This window comes from Hyperolius riggenbachi, chromosome 4 (assembly GCF_040937935.1).
Source record: "Hyperolius riggenbachi isolate aHypRig1 chromosome 4, aHypRig1.pri, whole genome shotgun sequence".
In the NCBI taxonomy this organism is placed as follows: domain Eukaryota; kingdom Metazoa; phylum Chordata; class Amphibia; order Anura; family Hyperoliidae; genus Hyperolius; species Hyperolius riggenbachi.
Genome location: NC_090649.1, coordinates 379,038,432 through 379,063,862, shown reverse-complemented (window position 1 = coordinate 379,063,862; position 25,431 = coordinate 379,038,432). Strand labels below are relative to the sequence as shown.

At 41.2% G+C, this 25,431-nt stretch overlaps 1 protein-coding gene across 13 annotated transcripts in view; it reads right to left on the bottom strand.

Annotated features, from left to right (window-relative positions):
* The window catches only part of UTRN (utrophin), an 863,547-nt gene that overhangs the window by 176,710 nt on the left and 661,406 nt on the right, over window positions 1-25,431 (bottom strand). For all 13 annotated transcript variants that reach the window (XM_068232090.1, XM_068232089.1, XM_068232092.1 and 10 more), the window contains one exon: window positions 1,492-1,760. In XM_068232090.1, coding sequence (XP_068088191.1) covers window positions 1,492-1,760 — 269 coding nt within the window. The remainder of the gene's footprint in view (window positions 1-1,491; window positions 1,761-25,431) is intronic.

Below are 25,431 nucleotides of genomic sequence, written 5' to 3'. Positions count from 1 at the left end.
GGCTGCTTCCCAGTTTAGGAAAGGAAGTCTTGATATCCCACTTCCTGTGACATACAAGACTACAGCAGCCTGTACTAGGACAGTGACTGACACAAGTTCCCGCCCATCTCTTGTGCATGAAATGAATACAGGTAAGGTGACATGATTTTTTTCAGCTGAATAAATAAATGTGCTAAGCATTTCCATATTCCAACCCTTCCGCTGCCCTTTGCCAGCTCTTTATTCACATGCTTTTAATGTTATGCTGGAACATAGTCTGGCAATTATTGTTCTTTCTACTTTGGATGTCACATGGTCACTCTTACTTGACCCATCCATCAGCTTCATTTACAGAGGGCAAGAAGGAAGCTGTACCGCAGCTAACAAGTACATTTAACTCATGAACAAGGTATACTGTCCTCCGCACAGTTTACATCCACTTATTATCCTGATCGCCATTAGAATTTGTGTTGTTCAATTTTGGATTTAACCGTACAAAAAAGCACATTATGTGTCAATTAGTGGATTCTTTCAGCTTTGCTAGACTGGTGAAGAGCAATTCAAATCCAAGTCATTGAATCTCATCTCGCTTCCTAAGGAAAGCAGTAGGGTATTGTACCGTGTTCCTAAGGAAAATACATTTATTCAGATATAGTAAGTTCAAAAAGCCAGTGGTTTCTCCCTGTGTGTTCTTGTAACTTCTGTATGTTTTGTCAGTAGTTACCTGTATTAGTGATCACACTTGTATAACATCCCTGTATTTCAGACCCATGTTTGTATCTCAGGCCTGGAGCCCACTACAGATTGCCAATCGTAGTGTTTTTGCTAGCATTTGCTCCAGTGATTTCCAGCATGATTTGTCCAGTGATTGGAAGCGTTATACAGTCTACAGCCGGTGATTGTACAGCTCTTCTGATTTGCATATTTTTTAAAAGTTTGTATACTGTATTAATAAAGTTTAAAATACTCACCAGGTTTCTTGAGGTTAATTTCCTCTGCTTTCAAATAGAGAAGCGCCGATGACCTCTTGTGCTAGGGGCAGAGCTATACACCAGAAGCCAGACCTCAAAAGACCTGGCAAGTAGTTTAAACTTCATTTAAACATAAAAATTGCCTACAAAGTCTCTGAAAATTTTGAAAAGCAATTCTTCTGTTGCATTGAAATACTATAGCTCCAAAAATGCTGCAGGACCCACAATTGCGATAACGCCAATTTGCTCTTGTGGGTTCACCATCATTGACTTTGATCAGCATATCACTTTTTAGGATCGCCGGTGATCGTTGGCAATCCCAAAGCACATCTGAAAGCGCTCTAGTGGGCCCCAGGTCTTAGTACAGCACTACAGAAGATGATGGAGCTATAATTTATTGTGCTATAAACTGCAGCTGTCTGGATTCAATCTGGTAGTAGAAGACTACCCAAGCCAAGGATTCCTTCATCATGTGAAAAAAAGTTTAGACTCCATGTGTGTGTATGTATAGATTTTATATGTATAAAATTGTAGTTCTTACATTTGTGTTCTCAATATGCTCCTTCAAAGAATCGATTAATAAGTCTCCAACTGGCTTCCAGGCACTTCGCACTTTCTCTGCTGCCATCAGTTCTGCATCCAGGTCATCCATTGCACTCTGCAAGACCCTCAGCTTCTCCAACGCTTTTTCCACTTGCTTTTGCCAACTGCTACCCTGGAAGTTCAGACTTTCCCACTTCTCCTTCACCTCTATGGACTGTTTGCGCATTGTTCTTGCAATTTTCTGGGCTTTTTCTTCAGGGGTTAGTTCTACAAAAGAAAGAAAAATGTGATGTTGCATCATTCACAACTTAAGTCACATACTTTACACCCAAACTACATTAATGTGCTTATTTCTATGTATTTATTACATATTAATTACCTATTCACTATCTACTGAATCTTTTGACATACCTACCTACCTATTATCTATCTACGTATTTATTGGTATTTTTCTACCTACCTGCCTACCTATCCATGATCTATCTCTCTACGTAACCATACGTATAAATACCTACTAGTGATGGTCATGTCTAGGAGAACTCATGGAGAAGCATGTGATCAGTTTGGTCAGGTACCTCTCTATCTGTATGTACATCTGAAATAAATTTGTCACAGAGATTACACCGTTTTTTATTCTATCTTTGCTGAAGTAGTGAAGATTGTTTTAAGTAAATACAAGAAAACAGGCAAATATTGTAAACAGTGACTTTACCAAGTTTGATCTATACAATAATTTTTCAAGGTACGAATAGATAACAAATACAATCTATATATTGCTATTTTACCAGCTTATACAGACATTCCCAGCTCTAAATTAGTACAGGTTTTAGCAGAGTTTACATCCCAGACAGAGAATAATAGGCAAACAGAAAGATGGAGTCTCAGAACATAAGCTTTCAGTTTCGGCAGAGGGCATAAAGGTATCATTAAGAGCAATTGTGGCATCCCTGAAATACATCACACTATTACTTTCGACATCATTAAAACGGGAACACGGATCAGCAGCAGCCAGTGAGCATATTACAGGAAGCTTAAATCACATTGGTCTAATAGTTCTAAAGGGGTCAGGGATATTTCATAAGCAGTCAGCCAAGCCTTGCATGAAGCACCCAATAAAAAAAAAACATTCACCACGAGATTATACCGTTTTGGAATACAGGCACAAAAATTATTTTACCGAACAAAATTCATATAAGTTGGGAAAAGTTTGAAGAGAAATGTATGCTTGACTGTGCAGAACAGAACATCGAGAAGCACAAAAGAAGCCAAATACCTCATTAAAAACAATGTGTGAAGAATTTTGATGCAAAAGACATGACCTCAGCTTTTTCTTCACAAGCAGTGAGGCCTCACTAGTGCCTTCACTGTGTGACTGCAGAGCAAGCTAATGGTTTATTCCATATTTCTTATAGAAACAATTATAAATTGGGCTTTGCTCCCAGCTAAAAGACGAAACAAACTTTCCGGTATCAGGTTAGTGTCGAGAGGCAACCTGTTTGTCTGCGGCCAGAACAGACAAGTTCTGTGACCCAGATGGTGACAAATATTAATGGAGGAGTCCTGGTAGGACGTAGCCTGAAATTCTTAAATGAATCACTACTTTTTCTCCCGGCATTGATTGTTTCGCAGACACTTTAACAGCTGCTGACAAACACTGTGTCATCCTAGCTTGAAACAGCCATCTGCCTGGATAAGAAAGAACATGAGCAATCCCTCATCTGAAAAGCTGAAGGGTTCCAGCAGCAACTGTTTCAGTTTAAAGAAGACATGCAGGATGCAAGATTAGATCAAACAATAACAGATGATAAACTCTAGTCAAAATAGCATCTCCCCTCCTTATAATGACTTTCTTCATAAGGTCAACTGCTGGGATTTGATTATCAGGAAACATCTACATAGCGCAACTTCTGTTTTACAGAACACAACAACAGACAAATCCCTAATTGTTACTCAGTGAGGCTTGCAGGTTAATGTGGCCACATTTCTAGGGAAAAACTATTAACCTACCACTATGCTTTTTGTCCTTTGGGAGGAAACTGGGCATTAAGAGAAAATCCACACAAACACAAGAGAGTATACAAATACCACACAGAAATTGTCCTGGCTAAAATCCAGACTTATGCATTGTAGCAGATAACCATGTTACCACTGTTCCAAGCATCATTTCTCTTCATGGTTGTATGTAAAATGTGTACAGTAGTATCATGTTTATTTAGTACAGAGGAGTGCTTTAACGTTATTGATAACATACTAAAGTATTTTGATCACAAATTAATATTTTGTATGTGCTTTGAGCTCCCCCTACAGGTGCAACTGGTGATTTTTGTAAATTAAACTGCTTCTTGCTTTACTGCTATGTAGTAAAGCTAACTTCAGAGCATGCTTGAAGACATCATGCCTTTTTATCAGTCTCTGTCAGCTATGTTAATGGAAGAAGTTTTAAATCAGGATGATACCATTTATTGGCTAAATACAAATTAATAAGAATAAACAAGCTTTCGGCCTTGCAGCCTTCGTCGGGTTTACATCCTGTTAGTTTGCAGGCTGATGGTACAAACAGCTTTATACATGCAACATCAAAAGGGAAAACAGATTTTTTTCAAGCATAAATACATGTCATTGAGATGCCTTATGTAAAACAGAACATCTTAATGGGGTTGGAAGTTGTTAGCTGAGATAAGGATCCTTGTTTACTCCATGCTCACAGACCTGGGAGTTGAACTGACACAGAGGTATCTGAGTTCACAAGTTCAGCTATATAGGCTGAGAAAGAGTTTAAATATCGTCAGCCTCATACCAATATAAAAAGATTTGGTCCTTATTCAAACCCTTGTCTACAGCTTTGAACTAATTTATTAATTTTGTTTCTGCTATTAATCGATCATTTGACGTTTTAAAGCCACCCTTCAGGGCAGTGACACAAAGATCATAAAATTTGGTTACTGTTGTAAGATAACAAGCAAAATATATTAAATAACAGTACTGTGATAAATAAAGAATAAGCAACTGTATAGCCAGTAAAAATAGCCAATTTTAATTTTACATGAGTTCCTATGTACTCTGGTGGTGCTGAGATGTATCTGATGTATTCCAAAAGCCTGAGCCCACTCTCCACAGCCATCAGTCAAATCTAGTTGGGAACAAGACTGCTGTGTACACAAGCTTGGAATAAATGTTACTAGAAATCATCTGCAGTGACTGCTTTGGGTGACATTTTATCCCTATTCTCTAAGTTAGCCAATAAATGGTATCATCCTGATTCAAAACTTCTTGCTTTTACTCATGGCTAACACGGTACAACACTTTACTGCTTCTACTATCCCTATTCGGTGTAAGTCAGAATCAGAAATATTTTAATCGCCAAGCAAGACTAGGTCATGCTCGGAATTGGGTTTGGAAGTGCCCTGCACTGTGCTGAGCAGTACATTCTATCCTATATAAAAAGGAGGGGGTTGAGGGGTGAGAGGTAGAATATGCTAGGTAATTGCCCAAAATGATAGTTGGTGATTGTTTAAAGTGACAAAATTCTATCTTGTGTAGTTACCCTAAAGTGTACCTGAAATGAATTAAAAGTAGTAGCAGTAGGGTATTGTACCGTTATACATCATTAAGATGCCTTAATACAAACAGACCATCTAAATGGGGTAAGATAAGGATCCTTGTTTACTCCATTGCTCACAGACCTGGTATTAGGATTGACCCGGAGGTATCGTAAATTCTTAGTTCACAAGTTTAGCTAGAGTGGCTGAGACAGTTCATATATCATCAATCTCATACCAATCTAGAAAGTTGTTGTCCTTATTCAAACCCTTCTCCACAGCTTTGAACCAATTTATAAATTTTGTTTCTGCTATTAATCGGTCATTTGACGTTTTGAAGCAGCCCTTCAGGGCAGTGACACGAAGATCATCCATGCTGTGTCCGTTGGACCGAAAGTGTGTAGCAACTGGGAGTCCAGATTTGGTATCATTAATAGTGTGCCTGTGTCCATTCATACGTTTGCGCAGTTTGTCCAGTTTCTCCCACGTACATAACATTGGGGCATTTAGCACACATGATCAGATATACCAGATTGGTGGACCCACAGGAAAATTTACCTTGTACTCTGTACTCCTGTTGTGAACCTGGTATCGTTACCCTGTCAGTGGAGTAAATGTGTCTGCAGGTCCCACATCGTTCTCAGTCTGTGATCCTTGTGTAAAACTTTCATTAAACAAGGTTACAGTCCTCCCATTCCAAATCAGGAAAGCCAGCAACATCCCCAGGACTGAACTCCTAAAATATAAGCAAAACCAAAAAGAGGAACGTGTCCCTTTGGTTGTCACCTACAACCCACACCTGGAAATCTTAAGGAGGATTGCTAAGGAACTTCATCCCATTATACACAAGGATCACAGACTGAGAATGATATTCCCTAAACCTCCACTCTTGTCATATCGGCAACCACACAATCTAAAACAGATGATTGTCAGGAGCTCTTTGAATGGGCCTCAACAAAACGGAACATCACCCTGCCGACAAAAAATATGTGGGACCTGCGGACACATTTACTCCACTGACAGGGTAACGATACCAGGTTCACAACAGGAGTACAGAGTACAAGGTAAATTTTCCTGTGGGTCCACCAATCTGGTATATCTGATCATGTGTGCTAAATGCCCCAATGTTATGCACGTGGGAGAAACTGGACAAACTCTGCGCAAACGTATGAATGGACACAGGCACACTATTAATGATACCAAATCTGGACTCCCAGTTGTTACACACTTTCGGTCCAACGGACACAGCATGGATGATCTTCGTGTCACTGCCCTGAAGGGCTGCTTCAAAACGTCAAATGACCGATTAATAGCAGAAACAAAATTTATAAATTGGTTCAAAGCTGTGGAGAAGGGTTTGAATAGGGACAACAACTTTCTATATTGGTATGAGATTGATGATATATGAACTGTCTCAGCCACTCTAGCTAAACTTGTGAACTAAGAATTTACGATACCTCTGGGTCAATCCTAATACCAGGTCTGTGAGCAATGGAGTAAATAAGGATCCTTATCTTACCCCATTTAGATGGTCTGTTTGTATTAAGGCATCTTAATGACGTATTTATGCTTGAAAAAAATATCTGTTTTCCCTTTTGATGTTGCGAGTATATAAGCTGTCTGTACCACCAGCTTACAAACTAACAGGATGTAAACCTGACGAAGGCTGCAAGGCCGAAAGCTTGTTTATTCTTATTCATTTGTAGTTAGCCAATAAATGGTATCATCCTGATTTAAAACTTCTTGAATTAAAAGTAAAAATTCATACCTACCCAGGGCTTCCTCCAGCTCCCTTCGACCTGATCGCTCCCTCTCTGCCATCCTCCACCTCCTGGATCCTCCGCAATCTTCCCGGTAACTTTGGCATGTTGGGGGTCAGTCGGTGCAGATACAGTGCGGCCCGTGGCTGTGCATGTGCAGTATGCCCCAGGATCCATGATAAAGGAGCAGGTGGAGGATGGTGTCAAGGGAGCGATCAGGCCGAAGGGGGCTGGAGGAAGCCCCAAGTATGTATGAATATTTACTTTTAATTAATCTCAGGTTTACTTTAAAGTACACCTGAAGTGATAGGGAGGCTGCCAAATGTGGTTTCTTTTAAACAATACCAGTTGCCTGGCAGTCCTGCTGATCTTTGTGGTCAGTGGTCTCTGAATCACACACCAAGCATGCAACTAATCTTGTCAGAAACATCTATTCTGTATGCTTGTTCAGGGTCTATGGCTTAAAGTATTAAGTTACGCACACATGTGATAATCATTCAAAATGATGATTGTTTCAGCCATCAATTGTTCTGTGTGTACAGCGGTCACTGATTGATCCTGTTTGGGTATTGGGGGTCATTAAGAATCCGGCATGTCTGATCCTTAATGACCCCCAACGGCAGAGCACAATGCATTGCAATGTTATTTTACTTCCCCCGACTAAGGGAAGGTGATCCGTCATGCACCAATTATCATCCATTCACCCCCCTCCATAGCAATGGAACACCTTGCTAGCCTCAAGGCTGTGTCTGTACAGCATCGGTCCCCAAACTGTTGCACAATGGATTGTTTCCTGATCCCTGACACGCAACAATTATCCCATGTATGTACTTAGCTTTAAGGGCAGAGGATCAGCACAACAGCCGGTTATTGTGCATTGATACAAGAAAATAAATATGTCAGCCTCCATATTCCACTCACTTAATGTGCCCTTTAAGAAAAGGTAGACATGCACTTTTAGATGTTTTAGACATTCAGATGTGAAAAAAAACAAAAACTATAATGCCAACACAAATATTCATCAAATGTTGATCAGTGATTTCCATCCTTCTGTTGATCAAGCACTGTCAGGGGTGTGTAGAGCAGCATGGAATCGCAATAGTTACCCAGTGATTAAGTTTCCGCTCAGATCTAAGAGTTCAGTCCATGCACAATACATGTGTACATGATGGCCCTTGCATGGTGGCTGTAATGCATATCTAGATAACAACAATGTACACCGTGAAAATGTAACTCCTAATGTCTTACAATTACAGTCTGGGCTATTTTCCACTAGCAGTGCCTTGCAATGCGATTCCAATCACAATCGGATCACAGAATGCTATGTACTACTAAACTGTTGAAAACTGTGCTGTGATGTTTACATTAGCATGCTGTGTTTGTGTTTTTTTCCTGATCGCAAACGTCATGCCTGCTTCATATATTGTGCAATCGGCCTCCTATACAAAGTATAGAAGTGTAGGAAAATCACATAGCAGACACGCCACTATGTGATTTTTCAGTGAATCAAAAGGTTTTTCACCCATTTTTTCCCTGCAAATGCACCGCAAATTGCCTCGTACACTAAACAGATTGCGTCAGAATCCGGGTAATGTAAAATAGAAGAAACACGATCTCCTTGCAGCACGATTGCATTTCTTAGTGGAAAACAGCCATCTATATTGTATGTCTTTTTAAAAAGCAAACAATATAGTGCAAATAAGAGAGGTGCAAAAATCATAAGCATTGAAAACAAATATAATTGCACAGCGTAAATACATACACTGGTAAAGGCTACCAAACAGTTTCACCTGTTGTCTCTATTATTGAGCAGAAAGCTAGGAGACTCCACTGAAGCTTTATCCTCAGGTTTTAAGGAAATGTTAACTGTGGGTCACGTAATGTTCCGTAGAAAATAGTCCCTTGTGTCTGCCTCATGAATGGAGATTTGCAGCCTGGGGCTGTGCAGATATAATTTGTTTCTAGTTGAGAAAAAGACGACAGGGTAGCTTAAAGTCTAGAGGACGGGATTACTTGAGTTGTAGAACATGGAGAGAAGCCTGGCTACTATTAAATGGAGCTTAATTTACTGATCATTGCATGGCTTTATTGTGGAAGCATTTCCTACCATATGCTATGCAGTACTGGAAAACGAAAATCCAAACATTCTGTACTTTGCAATAGCGCTTAAAGAATATGAATCTAGTAATTGTTTTGTACTCCCTTTAGATAAGTGAGAACAATTTGTTCTTGTGTTATGGTAACTGTGAAGGAAAGCGTATGTGCTCTCCTAACTCACACACAAAAGTGATATTGCCTGGCTAAAAGGCACTATACATTATTAAAGAATACCTTAGAGCAAAAAGAATTTAAAAACGGGGGGGGGGGGGGGGGGGGGGGGGCAGGCATGAATAGTCTGCTCTCCTCACGCCCACCGCTTCCCCTGTTCTCCTCCGCCCCCTCCATTACCACGTACCGATCCCTCGAACTTACTGGTCGTGGTGGTCATGGCTGACTGATTGCCCTTGATCGTGCACACAGAGCTGGGAGCACTTTGCACATGCGTACTATGTCACAACTACGTAGTGCGCATGCGCAGAGCGCTCCCAGCCATGGGCGCACGATCAAGGACGTGCATCGCCAGGCAGCACCTGTGCAGTCAGCCACGACCACCCTAACCAGGAAGTAAGTTTAGGGGATTGGTACGCGGTAACGGAGGGGGGCGGGGAGAATGGGGGAAAACGGTGGGCATGTGGATAGTCCACTACACAAGCCTACTCCCCCAAGTTCTTTTTGAGCTAACGTGTCTTTTAAAGTAGATGTGAGATCAGAACTTCTTCTCTTCTCTAAAAGATTAAGGATAGTTTGAAAATAATCAGGGAAAAATGTCTTTGTTGCAATGCACAGAAATAAAAAAAAATGTACTGGATGAACTTTCAAAAGAGCAAAGCAAGGGTTAAAGCATCTGTCTTTCCTGTACAGCTATCACTAGTGCTTTAAAGAGACACTGAAGTGAAAAAAAATGATGAAATTATGCTTTGTATGTGTAGCACAGCTGAGAAATAAAACATTAAGATCAGATACATCAGTGTAATTGTTTCCAGTACAGGAAGAGTTGAGAAACTCCAGTTGTTATCTCTATGCAAACAAGCCATTAAGCTCTCCGACTAAAGGTGGCCATACACTGGCCCGATTCGTGGCCGTTTTGATAGCAGATTCGATCCTGGGATCGAATCTGCTGCCAGTCGTTCGCGCTAAACGCACCCGCCGATCCGATTTCCTCCCGAAATCGGATCGGTCCATCGATCGCGCCATGCGGGAAATTACCCTCGATCGCTCGCGGGTAGGGAGCGTGTCGCTAGCGGCGGCCAATCCGATCAGGTATACATTACCTGACGCTGGCTCCCGGGCGTCTTCTCCGCATCTTCTCCGCGCTGCACCCGCTTCCTGTCACTGGGCGCTCTATTTGAACTTCCTGGTCACGGAGTGACACAGGAAGCGCCGGGATGGAGCGGGTGCAGCGTGGAGAAGATGCGGAGAAGATGCCCGAGAGCCAGCGTCAGGTAATGTATGCGCGGGGGGGGGGGGGACAGGCGGCAGCGGCGGCTCCACAGATTGTGATCGGTTTCAGGCTGAAATCGATTCACAATCTGTTTGCAGTAAAGGCAGCCATACGATCCCTCTCTGATCAGATTCGATCAGATAGGGATCTGTCAGCTGGTCGATCTAATGGCAAATCGACCAGTGTATGGCTACCTTAAGTTAGTCGTGGAGAGGGCTGTTATCTGACTTTTATTATCTCAACTGTTCCTGGACTATTTACTTTTCCTCTGCTAGAGGAGAGGTCATTACTTCACAGACTGCTCTGAAAGACTCATTTTGAATGCTGAGTGTTGTGTAATCTGCACATATTATAGAATGATGCAATGTTAGAAAAAACACTATATACCTGAAAATAAAAGTATGAGAATATTTTCTTTGCTGCTAATCTTCTAGTAATTACCGTATTCATAGTACACAACCAATTCACTATATCATATTTTTTTTTTCGCTTCAGTGTCTCTTTAAGTCCTGCCTACTGATAACACACACATTCCACTCAACTGTAACCAAATAAACCAACACAGTTCAGTGCAGCTTACTTCTACAGCATTTCTATGTCAAATGAACACGTTCAGTCTGTTATTTGCAAGAGCTTGAGTCCACTTTAAGTTTCATGCACACGCTAAACTGCAGTTGTCAGAAAACAAACGATCCCAGATGGTTAGTGACCCACAAATAATGTGCATTTGAATTCAGAAATGGCACGATGACGGTATTCTGAATGGATTGTTACTGGAAGAAAATTAGGTCCCGTAAGTGCAAAATGCACAACACGTGCATTTGAATGGATCAATTGGTTGTCATCCTTCAAAGCTTATCAAAATCTTTTAAAACCAATACACATTTGATTGATATTGTAATCATATGTATTAAAAGTGTATTGATCGGGAAAAGTCCTCCTTCTTTAGATTGCCATGAGGGGGAAGGGCAGGTAGATATGGCACTTGGACAACATAACCATAGCTTTCTACTGCATTCAGTGGTACAAATTTGCAGCTGTTATGTGGACAGTCAACATAATTTCTGCATTCAGTCAGATATTCTATCCATAGTCTCCTTCTCATCTCCCACTCCTTTCTATGAGGCTGAACATGCAACTGCCGTACACAGCATCCCAAACTATGTACAGCAATTATATATTCATATTCACTGTATCCAGAATTACATAGAAGATGAAAATACAAAATACTCTCAATAATGGAAATCTAACAGATTTCAAACCAACAGATGCTAAACTTGCTAAAGAACATAAGACAAGCCAATACCTCATTGCCCATCATTGTGATAAAGCCTCAGACATATGCTCAAGGAGATGTGGAAGGATAATCCGAAGGCCCCCCCACCACAGTATAAACTGGCAAAGTATTAACTTACTCTGAAGATTTCTGAGACATGAGGAGACAGGAGTACTGCTGCTATATTTTCACCAGAAGTGATCACAAACTCAGGTGATGACAATCTAGTATGTTTACATTGGAACAGGTGAAAAGGAAATGAGACGTGTCCTGTTGAAATGGCGCCCTGTGGCTACAAATTTGCAGGGCGCCATTTCAACAGGACACATCTCGCTCCCTTTTTTTTACATCGGTCTATGGCCATCACCTACAATCTATGTTAGTACAAATAAGCAATAGATAACAATATACATAACTTAGTGCCAGCAGTTTATCACAATAAATTACTCGCAATAATAGTGCCATCTGTGTTTGCGTGATAACATTTATAGAATACGGCGTCTCTCCTTTTGAGTACAGACAGCACCAGAGTATTTAGGGAAGGAAATTGTAAGTAGCACTTCTGGGAAGATTGCAGGCACCTGAAATGAATTACTTCATTCCACAACGATTACGTCTCATGCCAAGCAAAATCAATGACAAGCAAGCAAACAAACTGCATGGTGTGCAGTCCAAATGCACTGCATTCAAGAGGCACTGTGTGACTTGACATTTCCTCTAAAGCCCACAGGAGGATAGTCTCCACACTCTGGCTGAGTTCTCTGGTCAACTAAGGGGAGACATTTGCGGTTCTATGTAAAACACAAATGTTTTGTTTATATTTGGTTCATTGTCCAGGACTAAGTTATTGACCCAATCAGCATGACTGAAAGTGACTGAACTAAAATATTGCCAAAGAAAACGAGATTAACATTTTTCTAAGCTTTACAAACATAGCTGTTAAAGTTCCTTATAAACATCGATATAAACTATACGTTTTTTGGCTCTGTTTGGCTGCTATATTGGACTATTTGTGTTTGTGCTTTTAGCCTAACATAACTGTGTAAATCTGAATTCATTGAACTGAATGAGTAGCAGGCATAACAGGTGCCCAGCATAATTATTCATTAATGCAAGGATGGGCACTTCTCAATAGAATACAAGTTTGCTAAAAAAATTTCTAAGAAACAAGTCCTCAATAGATTTCCTCCAAAGAACAAAGCAGAAAAGAATTTAAGTAGTTAAAGATTTCCCAAAACATGCTCATTTCTGCTCTTGACAGCTGCCATAGCCTCTTAGTTGGCATTCCACCAACAAACTTTTCACCTCTACAACCCATGGTAAATACAACAGCTAGACCTGAAAGCCTAACTAAAGACTAAAACAACAAACTAGTGCTGATAAGGTCATCTGTGTCCTGCATGAGTTCCCTCTGTCCCCTGCTACATTCCATTGTGTAAGATATATATTCCAATGTGTAATGGCATCCTCCATGCCCCAGGTATCCATTTCATAAGAATGAGACCTATGATTCTTCTACTGCTTCTGGGAGGACCAAGCCTCTATCCACTAACACTAGAGGGCACCACCTGAAGAACTACAGTCCTATATCCAACATGTCACATGGCCACCTGGGATAGATGTGGCCACAAATACTCTGCACATGAGGCATCAATAGGGTTAGTATCACCCAATGCGAAAACTAGTGATGTCACCCCCTCTTATCCCAACCTGAAACCTCACCAGGTAGTAATGTTGCTTGTTATAGGAGGGATGTGAAGATAATCAACATGTGGCCCTGGTGACCTCTGAACTCTGTTATCATCTCAACATGGTGCAGCCAGAAGGGAGAAGAGCAGAAGGGAGAAATACATCAGGCACTAGTCTTGTCTGTATTTACATAGCCTACTCCACTCTATCTTATCCTAGAGCTTGGTGTTGCCCCCTCTGCTGGTGACACCTGCTAAAATCCGATTCATGGTCTGCTCACATGTGTTTACAAAGCAAACTAGATATGACAGTGCAGTTCTGCACACACCATTTCAGGTAGAGGATAAATAAAAGAGTGAATGATAAATATGTTTAGAATTTTTGTAAACGTTCTTCGTCACGGGCGCATTTTGTAAACTTAAATCATCACAAGCGCAGTTTCAAAACATTAATAATCTCCGGGCGCCGTTTGAAAGCGTTAAATATCTCCGGGTGCCATTTTTTCCTGTTCGGCGCCCATCAAATGATATTTCTTATGGGAGTGAATGGCGGCACCCTTTTTGTCCACTTGCCTCATGAGCCCACATTTCCTATCACCCTGAAACTAACCCCCGGTGCTTGACTATACTATGGTTGAGTGGTCATTCCCGAAACAAAACTTGTCCACTTGCCTCATACGCCCAAATTTCCTGTCACCCTGAAACTAACTCCCGGTGCTTGGCTATACTATGGTTGAGTGGTCATTCCCGAAACAAAACTACCTGCAACCAAACCCCCAGAGCCTAACAGACCTTGGCTATGCTACAGCCAAGTGCCCATTGCCTCAGGACTGCCGTTAACATGAGTTGGAGTTCGGGTATATAATAGCCGAACTCTGGCCGCAGTCACCACTGCTAGCAGGAGTTTGGCTATACAATAGCCAAACTCTGGTGCCCAAAGTTACCTGCTTTATTAAATATTGCCTAATGTCACTCTCTAATGATATTCTTGTATTATTATGCTGTTTAGGGAATAACAATAACATAAAAAACATATACTTTCACTTTTGATTACGGTAACTTTGTAGGCAAAAAATCCGACTGAAAATCAGCTTTCCCACTACACATTTATAGTCCTTGATGAAGTACAAAACCACCTCTCTGCTGTTCTCCCTGGCAACTCACAGGCCTAAATTTTTAGAGCAAGTTTTTCATGAAATCAATTGAAACCTGTCAATAATTTTAATGGAAAGACTGAACATTACAAGTTTTACCAGCCCAATCACATTAACCTGTTGAAATTGAGGCAGTTGATTCAATATGGCTAGCTGAATATGGAAATCTCAAGATAGGTTCCTGTGTCCCCTTGTGCTTAGGGTAGTACTTATTTTGTCAGTTTCTAATTTGCATCCCCTATTACTTATGGTACAGTAAATTGCAGCATATGTTGGAGCGTAAACCAAACCTTAAATGACCCTGAATAGTCAAAATAAACATACACGTCATACTTTCCTCCCGTGTAGTCTACTCATCAATCTCTTTCTCATCTCCTTCGTCCTGTTTGTCCACTGTGATCAATGGAATTCTCCACCCTCCGTTTTGAAAATGGCCATACACTATATTGCCCACTTGAGCCATTAGGGAAACATGGACATTACCTTTCTTATCACTTGTCCTTTCAGATATAACTGACGGCAACTGATATATAACTGACAGCAACATATATAATTTTAGTTCTGACAAAATCTTAAATAATTTTACTCGGTTAAGGTTTACTTTAATAAATAAAATACTCTAATAAATAAACAATAATTGTTTCTTGACCAGTCAACATGGGGAACAGTTCGTTGCCAGATTTGACGAAAGTGCTATGTTAAACATACCTGCATCTGGAGTTATCAATTATAGAAACAGGAGATTTGGGCACCCGCTAGCAGTAGATATTTGGGGCCGCCATAAGCGCCCATACGGATATCGGCAATGAGGGCAAGTTTGGGCGCCCGCAGCGACCACAATAACAATTTGGCAGACGTTTGACTACAAGAATGCTTCTATGTTATCTATGTTACAACTTACAACTGGGGATATGTTTCTTCAAAGTTTATAACCTTGATTGCTGTCACAGGCACAAGAAGCATGTAAGGGCAGTAAGTAGTCAACAATTGGAAAGACAACAATGAAAGTTCATCAGAGGTTCTATAAATTCTTAAAAAAAAAAAAAAAAAAAAAGTTTTATTTTCTAACAGGTTACCCAAAAAAACAGAGCAGATGGTTTTCTTGCTTTTTAATTTTTTTTTCTATTTGTTAGCATCAAAAAGCCAATTAGAATACAACTAGTGAAGAAATTTAGGGCAAACCAATCAATAGCAGTGCGTCTAGATAAATGGTAATAGACGTTAATGAACATATGGTTCATTACTTATTCATAATAAACAAAGGTACTTGCATTTTAAGACTCTAAATCACCACTGTTTTTCTGCATCTTACACTCTGCAATGTAATTATCACTCTCAACTAAATAACAGATTGTGGTGGTAAAGGCAACATTACCCACTCAGTAACGACTGATTATCACAATAATTAGTTCTTTCAGGTTTAAAACAGAATGAAACAGTCCAATTACACACAATAAAAGCATGTCCCATTTTTGTAAGTTCCTTCAGGTTAAATGAGTTACAGTATGGATGTTAAGTAAGTTCTGCCGCTTGTCTCTGTTGAAGAGGAAATCTAATTTGCAAACTCTTTATAGTGTTTTACAATATGGAATATCTTTCCCTTGCTGCAGCCTGATTTACATATTGCAGACCTGGTACCTGCAGGCGGAGTCTGGAATTTAATTGCATATTCTCCTAAGCCACTTTAACTTTGTTTTCTGGAAACTACAGATGGTGATTGTTCAGTTCTTACAGACTGGGCCTTTTCTGCTAAGGTTTCCCCAGACTGGAGATCAGTAGAGAACATACGTAATCTGAATTTTCCGTCTAGTCTTTAAACGCCATTTACTTAAAGCTATCGACACCCTTTCCTTCCCAACAACAAGGGGCCATTTAAAGACAACATCCGGTCAAAAAAAAAGTTGAATGGCAATACAGTATGTAGTCTATGCACTGCGTAAAGTTAGATGAACAAGACGTCTAGTACATCGTAGTGTATAGAACAGACAAACATTTATAACTACAGTAGCACCTCTATCTTTCTCCTTATGGTAATGCCTTGCAAGTACTTCCTCAGCAACTACACCCTCAGAATTCTGAACGCTCTTCCAGCTTGGTGCCCTCCCCTGCCCCTCCCTTCCCCTCTGCCTGCCTGGATTATATCTCTTTTCACAGTGTGCAGGTGAGTGGATAGACAGCAGAACAGCTGCAGCCGGTCTTATGTCTGTTTGCTATAATTCTTATCCCTGATGTTTGCCTGCCTGAATTAGATTACATCTCTTTTCACAGTGGGTGTGGGCTGGAAGCACGACATGGGGGTGGAGTCATGACATCTATTCCCCAGCATCCTTTGCACCCAAAAGAAAGAAAAAAAATTGACTGGTCCTTATTTCAGACAGGGATGGAATTTCAAGACCATATGTGGAATACGGGGGTGGGGGTGTGATTTAACAAATCTTGACAACTTATTATGGTTAAAGCAAACTGTTATTTATAATGTAGGTACTTTTTAAGTCACTTTTCTCCTAAGTTTAACAATTAAGTCACAGTGGGACTTCCACTCAGGTCATCATCAGCTTCTGGGGAAAAACCTCTGCATCCCTACAGCAGCTTAGTCTCCTAGTTAAAAGTAAATAAATACTTGTTTTACTTACATAACGTGTATTATTCTGTCCGCATTTTTATTTCAATGAATTTTATATTGTAAATAAGGAGAAGACTGTTCCAGGCATTTTCATCTGACTGAAGCCAATCCTGATGTCATTTCCACCCTTACTCTTTTTTTTTCTCCTAGAAACTGCATTGTCATATCTAGCTTGCTTTGTAAACACACATGAGCACAGCATATATTATATTTCAGCAGCTTCTGCAGAGGGGTGAGGTGTATTTTCCTTCTCAGCCTCATGTCACACTGAACTGCCCTCAGCCGATAAGCGAGGAGCAGGAATGTGAGAGGGAAGATAACAAGCTTCCCTCTCCCCCAGCAATGTATAAGAAATGAGCCAGGGTGACTGAGATAAGATTCATTACAACAATCACATTTATGATTTTATTGGAATGCTTGCAATGCAGGGCCATGATGTAGACTACCTAACAAACACAGAGCAATGGGTAAAAGGAATTTGATTTTGGGGGCTGACAATCCCGCTTTAATACAAAGTAATGGCAATTCATTTGTTGCAGCTCACAACCCATTGTTGCATGCATTTCCAGCGCACTGCAGATTCACTGCCACATTTAGAAAACCAAGCAATAGAGGCGCTGGCACGGTGTACTTGCTGTAATGCGACCCTTAAAGTGTAACGAGCGTGTAATCACATAATTACTAACAAATAGGTCTGTGTGACATAACCTGTCACTAAGCACATGTATGTTATAAATCAGGGGTACCACAACTGAGCATGAAAGCACACATGAGCAAATATAGCTGATAGACAGCTTATCAGGCATACACTACATATAATGCAGGGCAAGGAATGGTTACATGACACAAGAGTCACTGATGACTCCAACAGCAGATGAGGAACAAGTACTAGCAGTCCCAGTAACAAGCTTGCAAATGTCCACAATTCACATTCTCCTGAATACAGCAGACAAAACTACATGGGGACTGGGAACCAGAGCGCTCTTGGCCCCCTGCACACTGCAGATCCGATTCTGATTTGCAATTCCAATTTTCCCTGGATGTTATCAAAAGAAAAATGCAGAAAAAACACAGCATGCAGTAACGATTAAAAATCATAAATCGGAATTGAATATTAAAATCGATTAAAAAAACGTAAATCGGAATTGGAATCGCATGTAGTGTGCAAGAGGCCCAATAGTGTGAATAGTTTTAATAGCTCCTCAAAGAAAAATAAAATTGTAATAACAAAAGTTTCTTGAATAAAGAATGTGAATGCCAGAGCACAGGGATGAACAACAAGTCCAAGCAACCTTGCAAATCTTCTGAAAATTCACATTCTCCTGAATACAGCAGACAAACTACAAATCTCAGATGAAGTTACAATGCAGCAAGAAGCTGGATGAACAACAAGTCCAACCAGTCCCCGTAGCAAGTGTTCAGACCTTCTCAACCAGTTGAAGGAAGGGCAAAGAGATCAGCAGTCAGACCCAGAAATTATATTTAGGCTTCATTAGGACAGAGCTTCACTTTCAAAGACTGAGGTTGTGTGAACTGAACACAGGAATCTCCCTGATGTGCTCTACTTTATAAGGCAAGGTACCCAGCCTCAACACATGCTCCCTTCCTTCCAATGTTCTCAGCAGCTGTATTGGCAGACTACAATAGACCACCTTTTAACACTCGACACTCCTCTTGATAAGCAGGAAATCATTTTAGTAAACAGACAGGAGATAGCCCAATCTGACTCCAAGAATGAGTATCCTCTAAAGCCCCATACACACACTCAACAGCGGTCTTTAAAGGCCCGTACACACGCCGGACTGGAGGCAACGACGGGTCCGTCGTCACCTCCCGCTGGGTGGGCGTTCCAACGACAGTCCGGAGTGTGTACGCACTGTCGGCGGACTGATACGGCTGTTTCTGAGCGATCCGCCCGGCGTTGCCTTGCCTCCAGTCTGGTGTGTGTACGGGCCTTTAGGCTCTCACAACTTTTCTTGTGAAACACCTAAAAAAAACCTCTTGCCATTGTTCAAGCAGCTGGTAAGACTGATAAGAAGTCAATCCAAATGTTGAATTGACTTCTTATCAGCTGTTTGAACAATAGAAAGAGATTTTTTTAGGTGTTTCACAAGAAAAGTTGTGCGAGCCTAAAAGACCGCTGTTGAGTGTGTGTATGGGGCTTAAGGACAGAGATAAACACTGAACAGTCCTAATCACTTCTCACTCCTCTTGATGCATAGGTAAATAGGCACACCCCAATGTTTGCTTTTCGGGACAGATCTTCTGCAAAGTATAGATAACCCTCAGCTGAATAGGGTATTGCCAGCAGAAAAAGCAATGAGGCCATTCAAAGACTATCAGACTCCACAGTCTAGCCTTCAATTTAAAATAAATATGTAATAGGAGAGGCCATTTAATAAAAAGCCATTTTGGGGATGAAATTGACTATTTAATATATGTGAGGAGGCCATTAGTAATGACTCCATATTTTATCTCAGATCTACTTTAAGTAACAGCTCACTTATGCCTGCAAGGGCTACTACAGCCATCTGATCAGGTACTAACTATGGTACTTTACGTATGGAATTAGTAATAATATGATACCATCTCTTGAGACCAGATTTGGATACTTGCCATTGATGAACAGCTGCCAGTGTAATCTGACCATGTGTCTGGACATTATCACCAAATGTGCCCAACACAGGCCAGAACACAGTATTGACGTCTGAGAAAAAAGCAACTACCATTAAGCTCTGTGAAGTAAGCGGGGCACCTCACATCTGTCTTGCCACTTGCAAAATATTACCACATCTGCAAACAGCGTTTATAAAAGGATAATTGTTTTTCACTGCACAGGCTCTAAACCGCATATCTGAAGAAGTCATTTACATTCCATTTCTGCTAACGTTTTTATATTGAACAGCTTCTTTGGAAGATTAGTGGAATGAATTGCACCTTTGTAAGCAATGTTTCCAACCCACTAGCACTTGGTGCTTGCTTGAAATAATGTGTGAGAGAAACCAATCTTTCTTCTACTATTCGGCCTCCTCGTAACTGTGCAGGTAAATGTGCTACGAGCTGCTGTCCATAACCCGGCCCTGCCTGGCCCATTTGTTTTCCTGTGGTTTAACTTATTGAAGCTTATTTATACTACAATATTGATTATCTGCGAGGGCCATTCTTCACTGTCCCAAACTACACACGGAACAATTCCCATCCGGTGGGCTGAGACAGCAGAGACGGCGCCTCCCGAGGACTGCCGAAAATCACATTTAAATCAAGGTGTTTCAAACATTTAGAAAGAAATTTCATTCATTGCAAGTCTGCATATAAATGTATGATTTCTACCAGGAATGTTATTACAAACTAATATGCATTTATTGATTCCTAGCACAGTTCAATAATGTATTTGCATGAGTGGAAAGAGATAGAACTTTGATTGCATTTCATGTTTCCAAACAGATAGCTCATTGCATTACTCTGACTGTCATAACATGATTTAGGCAAACAGATTTCCCAGTTCTGAGAAATGAGGGATGGGATATAGCCGAGATGTATTCCATTAAAAGGCCTGCTGGCTTCTCAACATTTTGGAGAATGCAAGGAAGAACACATTTATAAAGCAGAACTATAGTATAACCAGAGAGAAAAAATAATTTTATAGCATTAATAACCGTTACTAAAGATCCATTATATATTTCACTAAATGGATTAACACTTTAAATTGCTTTTTTTTTGTTCTTTTTTAAAAAAATAATCTCAGAGTCATTAAAAAAATGAAAAAAAAAATGATGTACCATATATAAAATATGTAATTGCTTCACAAAACACTTTGCAATGGCATGTTATTAAAATGGCTAGTCTATTCCAGTCTGTAGATTACTAACATTTGCTTAGAATGCAACATAAACCCCCAAAACCCTCAAATTAAACTTGCACAGTCACTGTATGGTGTACAGATTGCCCAGCAAGCTCATGGTGAAGCAGAACTCCTAAGAGTGTGTAAGGGGCTGAAAGGGATCAACAAGCCTCCTCACTAAAATGCTATGCATAACAGATGTTTACCTTCTTAAAACAGAAGGTATTTGCAATTATTCAGGGTGGAGTGAGCTCTGAAGTGCCCCACAATGCATCACTGCTGAATATGCAAATCATCTCATTGTTGTCCCTGATAGCTGAACACACCTCCAGAACTGCTGGAATGCAATGATGTGTCAGCTTGTTAACCAATTTCGGACTGACGCAGTTTAAATCTACGTCGGGCGGGTGGCACTGTGGTTCTGACCGGACGTAAGCTCTACGTCCCATTCACCGCGCGTCCCCGCCCGTTCCCGACGCTCTCTACCCGCCGAAATGTGCTGCCCTGCCACCTCTATGACGGCAGAGCACTGTGAGCCGGGCAGGAGCCGCTTTCATTGGCTCCTGGCCCTGTCATTACTATAAGCCAATTCCATTGGCTTACATTGAGTGACAGGGTCAGGAGCCAATGAAAGTGGCTCCTGACCGGCGCACAGCGCTCTGGCGTCATAGAGGCGGCAGAGAGAGCAGCCTGCGGCGGGAGCAACGGATTATTGCGGCGATTCGTCGGTATGCGCGTTTTAGTGTACCAGCAGCCTCTGGTCCTTAAGGGGGCAGACGCTACTGGTACCGAAGTGGTTAATATTACAGAGTAAAACTAATCCAACATGAAAACAGACTGTCAGATTGGATGATCCTCATCAGTACATGACATGGATTCATGTGGCTCTATGGGGTAGGACTTGAAAGCCCCAGAGTTGCAGATTGCCCAGCAAGCTAATATTGAACCAGAACTCCTAGGAATGTGTAAGGGACTGAAAGAGACTAAAAATATGCTATATTAATTAATGCTATATACAGTATATTAATTCTATACAAAAAACAAGTTTGGCCTGTTAAAACAGAAGGTACCGTATTTGTGATTATTTATGAAGACAAACTTTGTTTTGCATAGTAAAAGGGCTCTGATCATGTTGCTTCTCTCTTTTTCCCTAGGAATTTAGCAAAGTGGACAGTACAGTGCGGGTATATTCATTAGATAATGCAGACAGCGCATGTAAATTTTAATGGACGTAGACAAATAGCATAATGCGCATTGTAGACATGGACACATTGCATGTATAGCAGGTTTCTTAAACTGAGCAAGATGCGCTACATAATTTGTTTAACGTCTAATAAAATGTATGTCCACTGCCTGTATATATCTATCTATGGCTATAGATAAAGTCTGTCTATAACTATGCCTATCACTAAAATCTAGTCCTATCCCCAACACTGTTCCTCGTAAACCAAAGCCTATCACTAATCCTTTGACTGCCACAGTCAGTAATGCCAGGAATACACCATACAATTGTGTGTTATGTTGGGAATCCACGGCTCAATTCTGAGCTGATAAGATGACTCGGTAGATAATTTCCGACACATCCGATGACTGTTCGATCGTTTTGCCGCTCAAATTCTCACTGAAGTGAATTGAAAAAAGATAAGAAAAACGAGCGGAAGATAAGAGAATCGAGCGGGCAAAACGATCAGGCGTAGAATTGAGCGCCAGAATCGACCCGTGTATTCCCAGCATTAGATAGATGATTCAATAGATCATTTCCGACACATCCGATCTTATTTTCAATCGTTTTTCTGATTGATTTCTCGTAGAAGTGAATGGAAATAGATAAGAAAAGATAAGAGAATTGAGCGGGAAATCGACCGTAAAATCAAAGTGAAAATCGGTTGGACGGAAAATCGACTGAAAAACCGCATTGGGCTTGATTTACTAAGCGGTGCTAACATACTTAGCACGTATAAAGTCTTTAGATGTGCTAACCAGGGTGCTAAGTAGGTTAGCACCGGATTTCTCAATCAGATCGCGTGCAAAGTTTTGCGCGCAAAATTTTACGCGTGCGAAGTTCTATGCGCGCGCTAAGTCCCATAGGCTTTAATGGGCACTTCGCGCGGAGCGCGGTACTTTGCGCACGATCATTACTTCTCACATTTCAACTGAGTTTAGACGTGCTAAGGGCCAATGCTAAAGTTAGCACCATTTTGTAAATTGAGCCCATAGTGTATTCCCAGCATTAGGCTCCGTCAAAGCAGATATATATGCCCCACAGGTTTGAGGCTTGTGCCATTAACAGTGCAAGAATTACAGCAATTTTAATATTCCCCCTGAAAATCAACAGGTGAATTCTGATTGGCCTTTTTAGGCTCCACCCACTTTTATGAATATTAATCCCAGTCACCAAGTAACCAACTGCGCAAAGTTTGAGAACCCTGCCATTAACAGTGATGAAGGGCTGCAGTTTGCATTTTCCCAGGGAAATGTTTTTGACACCACCCACTTTTTGCAACCTTGACACACAGGACCAGATTTATCAAGAGTGTCTGAGACAAAACGCTGGTAGGTTTGTAGAACTCCGTGCAGAACTGTCTCAGGCACCATAAGAAGCCACTAGATGGTGCTGTTTCCTTCCTAAACTGTTCTAAGTGAGGAGGAGCTAGAACAGTTTCTCAGACAAACAAACACAACAGTGTATGACTTGTTTGTTTATCCGTCTGGGACGCAAGCAGCCGAGGCTGTAATTTCTCTCCTAAACTTTCATTCTCAAATAATCCCGATGTCTGCTCTGTCTTTTACACACATTTTTAACATGCTCTAAGCAGTCAATTCTCCACACACTCATCCACAATTCCCCTCCTTTTCTTAAACAAATAAACATCACCAGGGTAGTTCGCCTCAGTAACAAATGAGTGTGGGTAGATGGCAGTAAATGAAAAAGGAAGCTATGAGGTGTCAGCGTAAACCTGCTCTGCGGGGTTAAGAAGTGGTATTAGCCACTTCTTATTCAGGGACAGTTCTGCGCTGTTCTTAATCTAAGGAAAACTCTCAGAACTGCCGCAATCTCCCTTCACTTAAAGTAGTTCTGTGTAATTAAAAAAGTAAAACGAGCTGACACTTATCTGGGGCTTCTATCAGCCCCCTGCAGCGGTAATGTCCCGCGCCGTCCTCTCCTGATGCGCCGTTCCCCGCCGTCGGTCCCCGTGTAATCACGAGAGTGATTACACTGCGGCTGTGCGGCCGAGCTCTCGCTTCCACACGCGTCATCAGAGTTTACTGCGCAGGCGCAGTACAAGAAAGCTTTGTACTGCGCCTGCGCAGTAAGCTCCCGATGACGCGAACGGGAGCACGCCTTATTCGTCTGTCGTCGGACTAATTATGCCTGGTGCCGGCGGCGGGGAACGGCAGATCGGAGGAGGACGACGTGGGACATTACTGTTACAGGGGGCCGATAGAAGCCCCAGGTAAGTGTCAGCTTGTTTTACTTTTTAACTAGCACATAACTCCCTTAAGAAAGCATTGGGGAGCTTCTTACAAATGTGCAGAACACTCCCCCCTGCTGGTAAGGACAGCTTAAGAAGAAAAAACTGTCGGTAATGCTTTGATAAATCTGGCCCACAGTCACTCAATGACCAAATTTTGAGCGTTTGCGTTCCTGGCATCAAAATTGTGTGAATAGAAGCAGTTTATCCAGCAAAGAAATCTGATTGGCTGTTTTTGGCTCCGCCCCTTTAGTGAATTGGAACCCCAGGCACGTAAGACCGACTGTAGCAGGTGTGAGGGCTCTGCTATTAACAGTGTAAGAATGGCAGCAGTTTCTATATTCCCCTTGAAAATCAATAGGTAAATTTTGATTGGCTGTTGTAGGCTCCACCCACTTTTCTGAATATTAATCCCAGTCAACCAGTGACCAACTGTGTCAAGTTTGAGAACCCTGCCATTAACAGTGTAAGAATGGCTGCAGTTTATATTTTCCGTTGTAGAAAGTTAGTTGTCTTTGGCTCTGCCCACTATTTCTAACCTTGACATACAGTCACTCAATGACCAAGTTTGTGAGCTTTGGGGTCTTTGGCATCAATAAGTTGCATTTTCCCATTGAAATTAAACAAATCTGATTGGCTGTTTGTGGCCCGCCCCCTTTTAAGAATTTAAACCCCAGTCTCCCAGTGACTGACTGTACCAGATTTGAGGCCTCTGCCATTAAGAGTGTAGGAAGGCCAGCAATGTAAATATTCCCCTTGAAAATCAATAGGTGAATTTTGATTGGCTGATGTAGGCCCCACGCACTTTCCTGTATATTAATCCCAGTCATCCAGTGACCAACTGTATCAAGTTTGAGAACCCTGCCAATACCAGAATGGCTGAAACCAATCTAACAAATCTGATTAGTTGTTTGTGGCACCGCCCCCTTTCTGAATTTGAACTCCAGTCACACAGTGACCAATTGTACCCGGTTTGAGGCATCTGCTATTGACAGTGTAAGAATGGCAGCAATTTTAATATTCTTCTTGAAAAACAACAGATG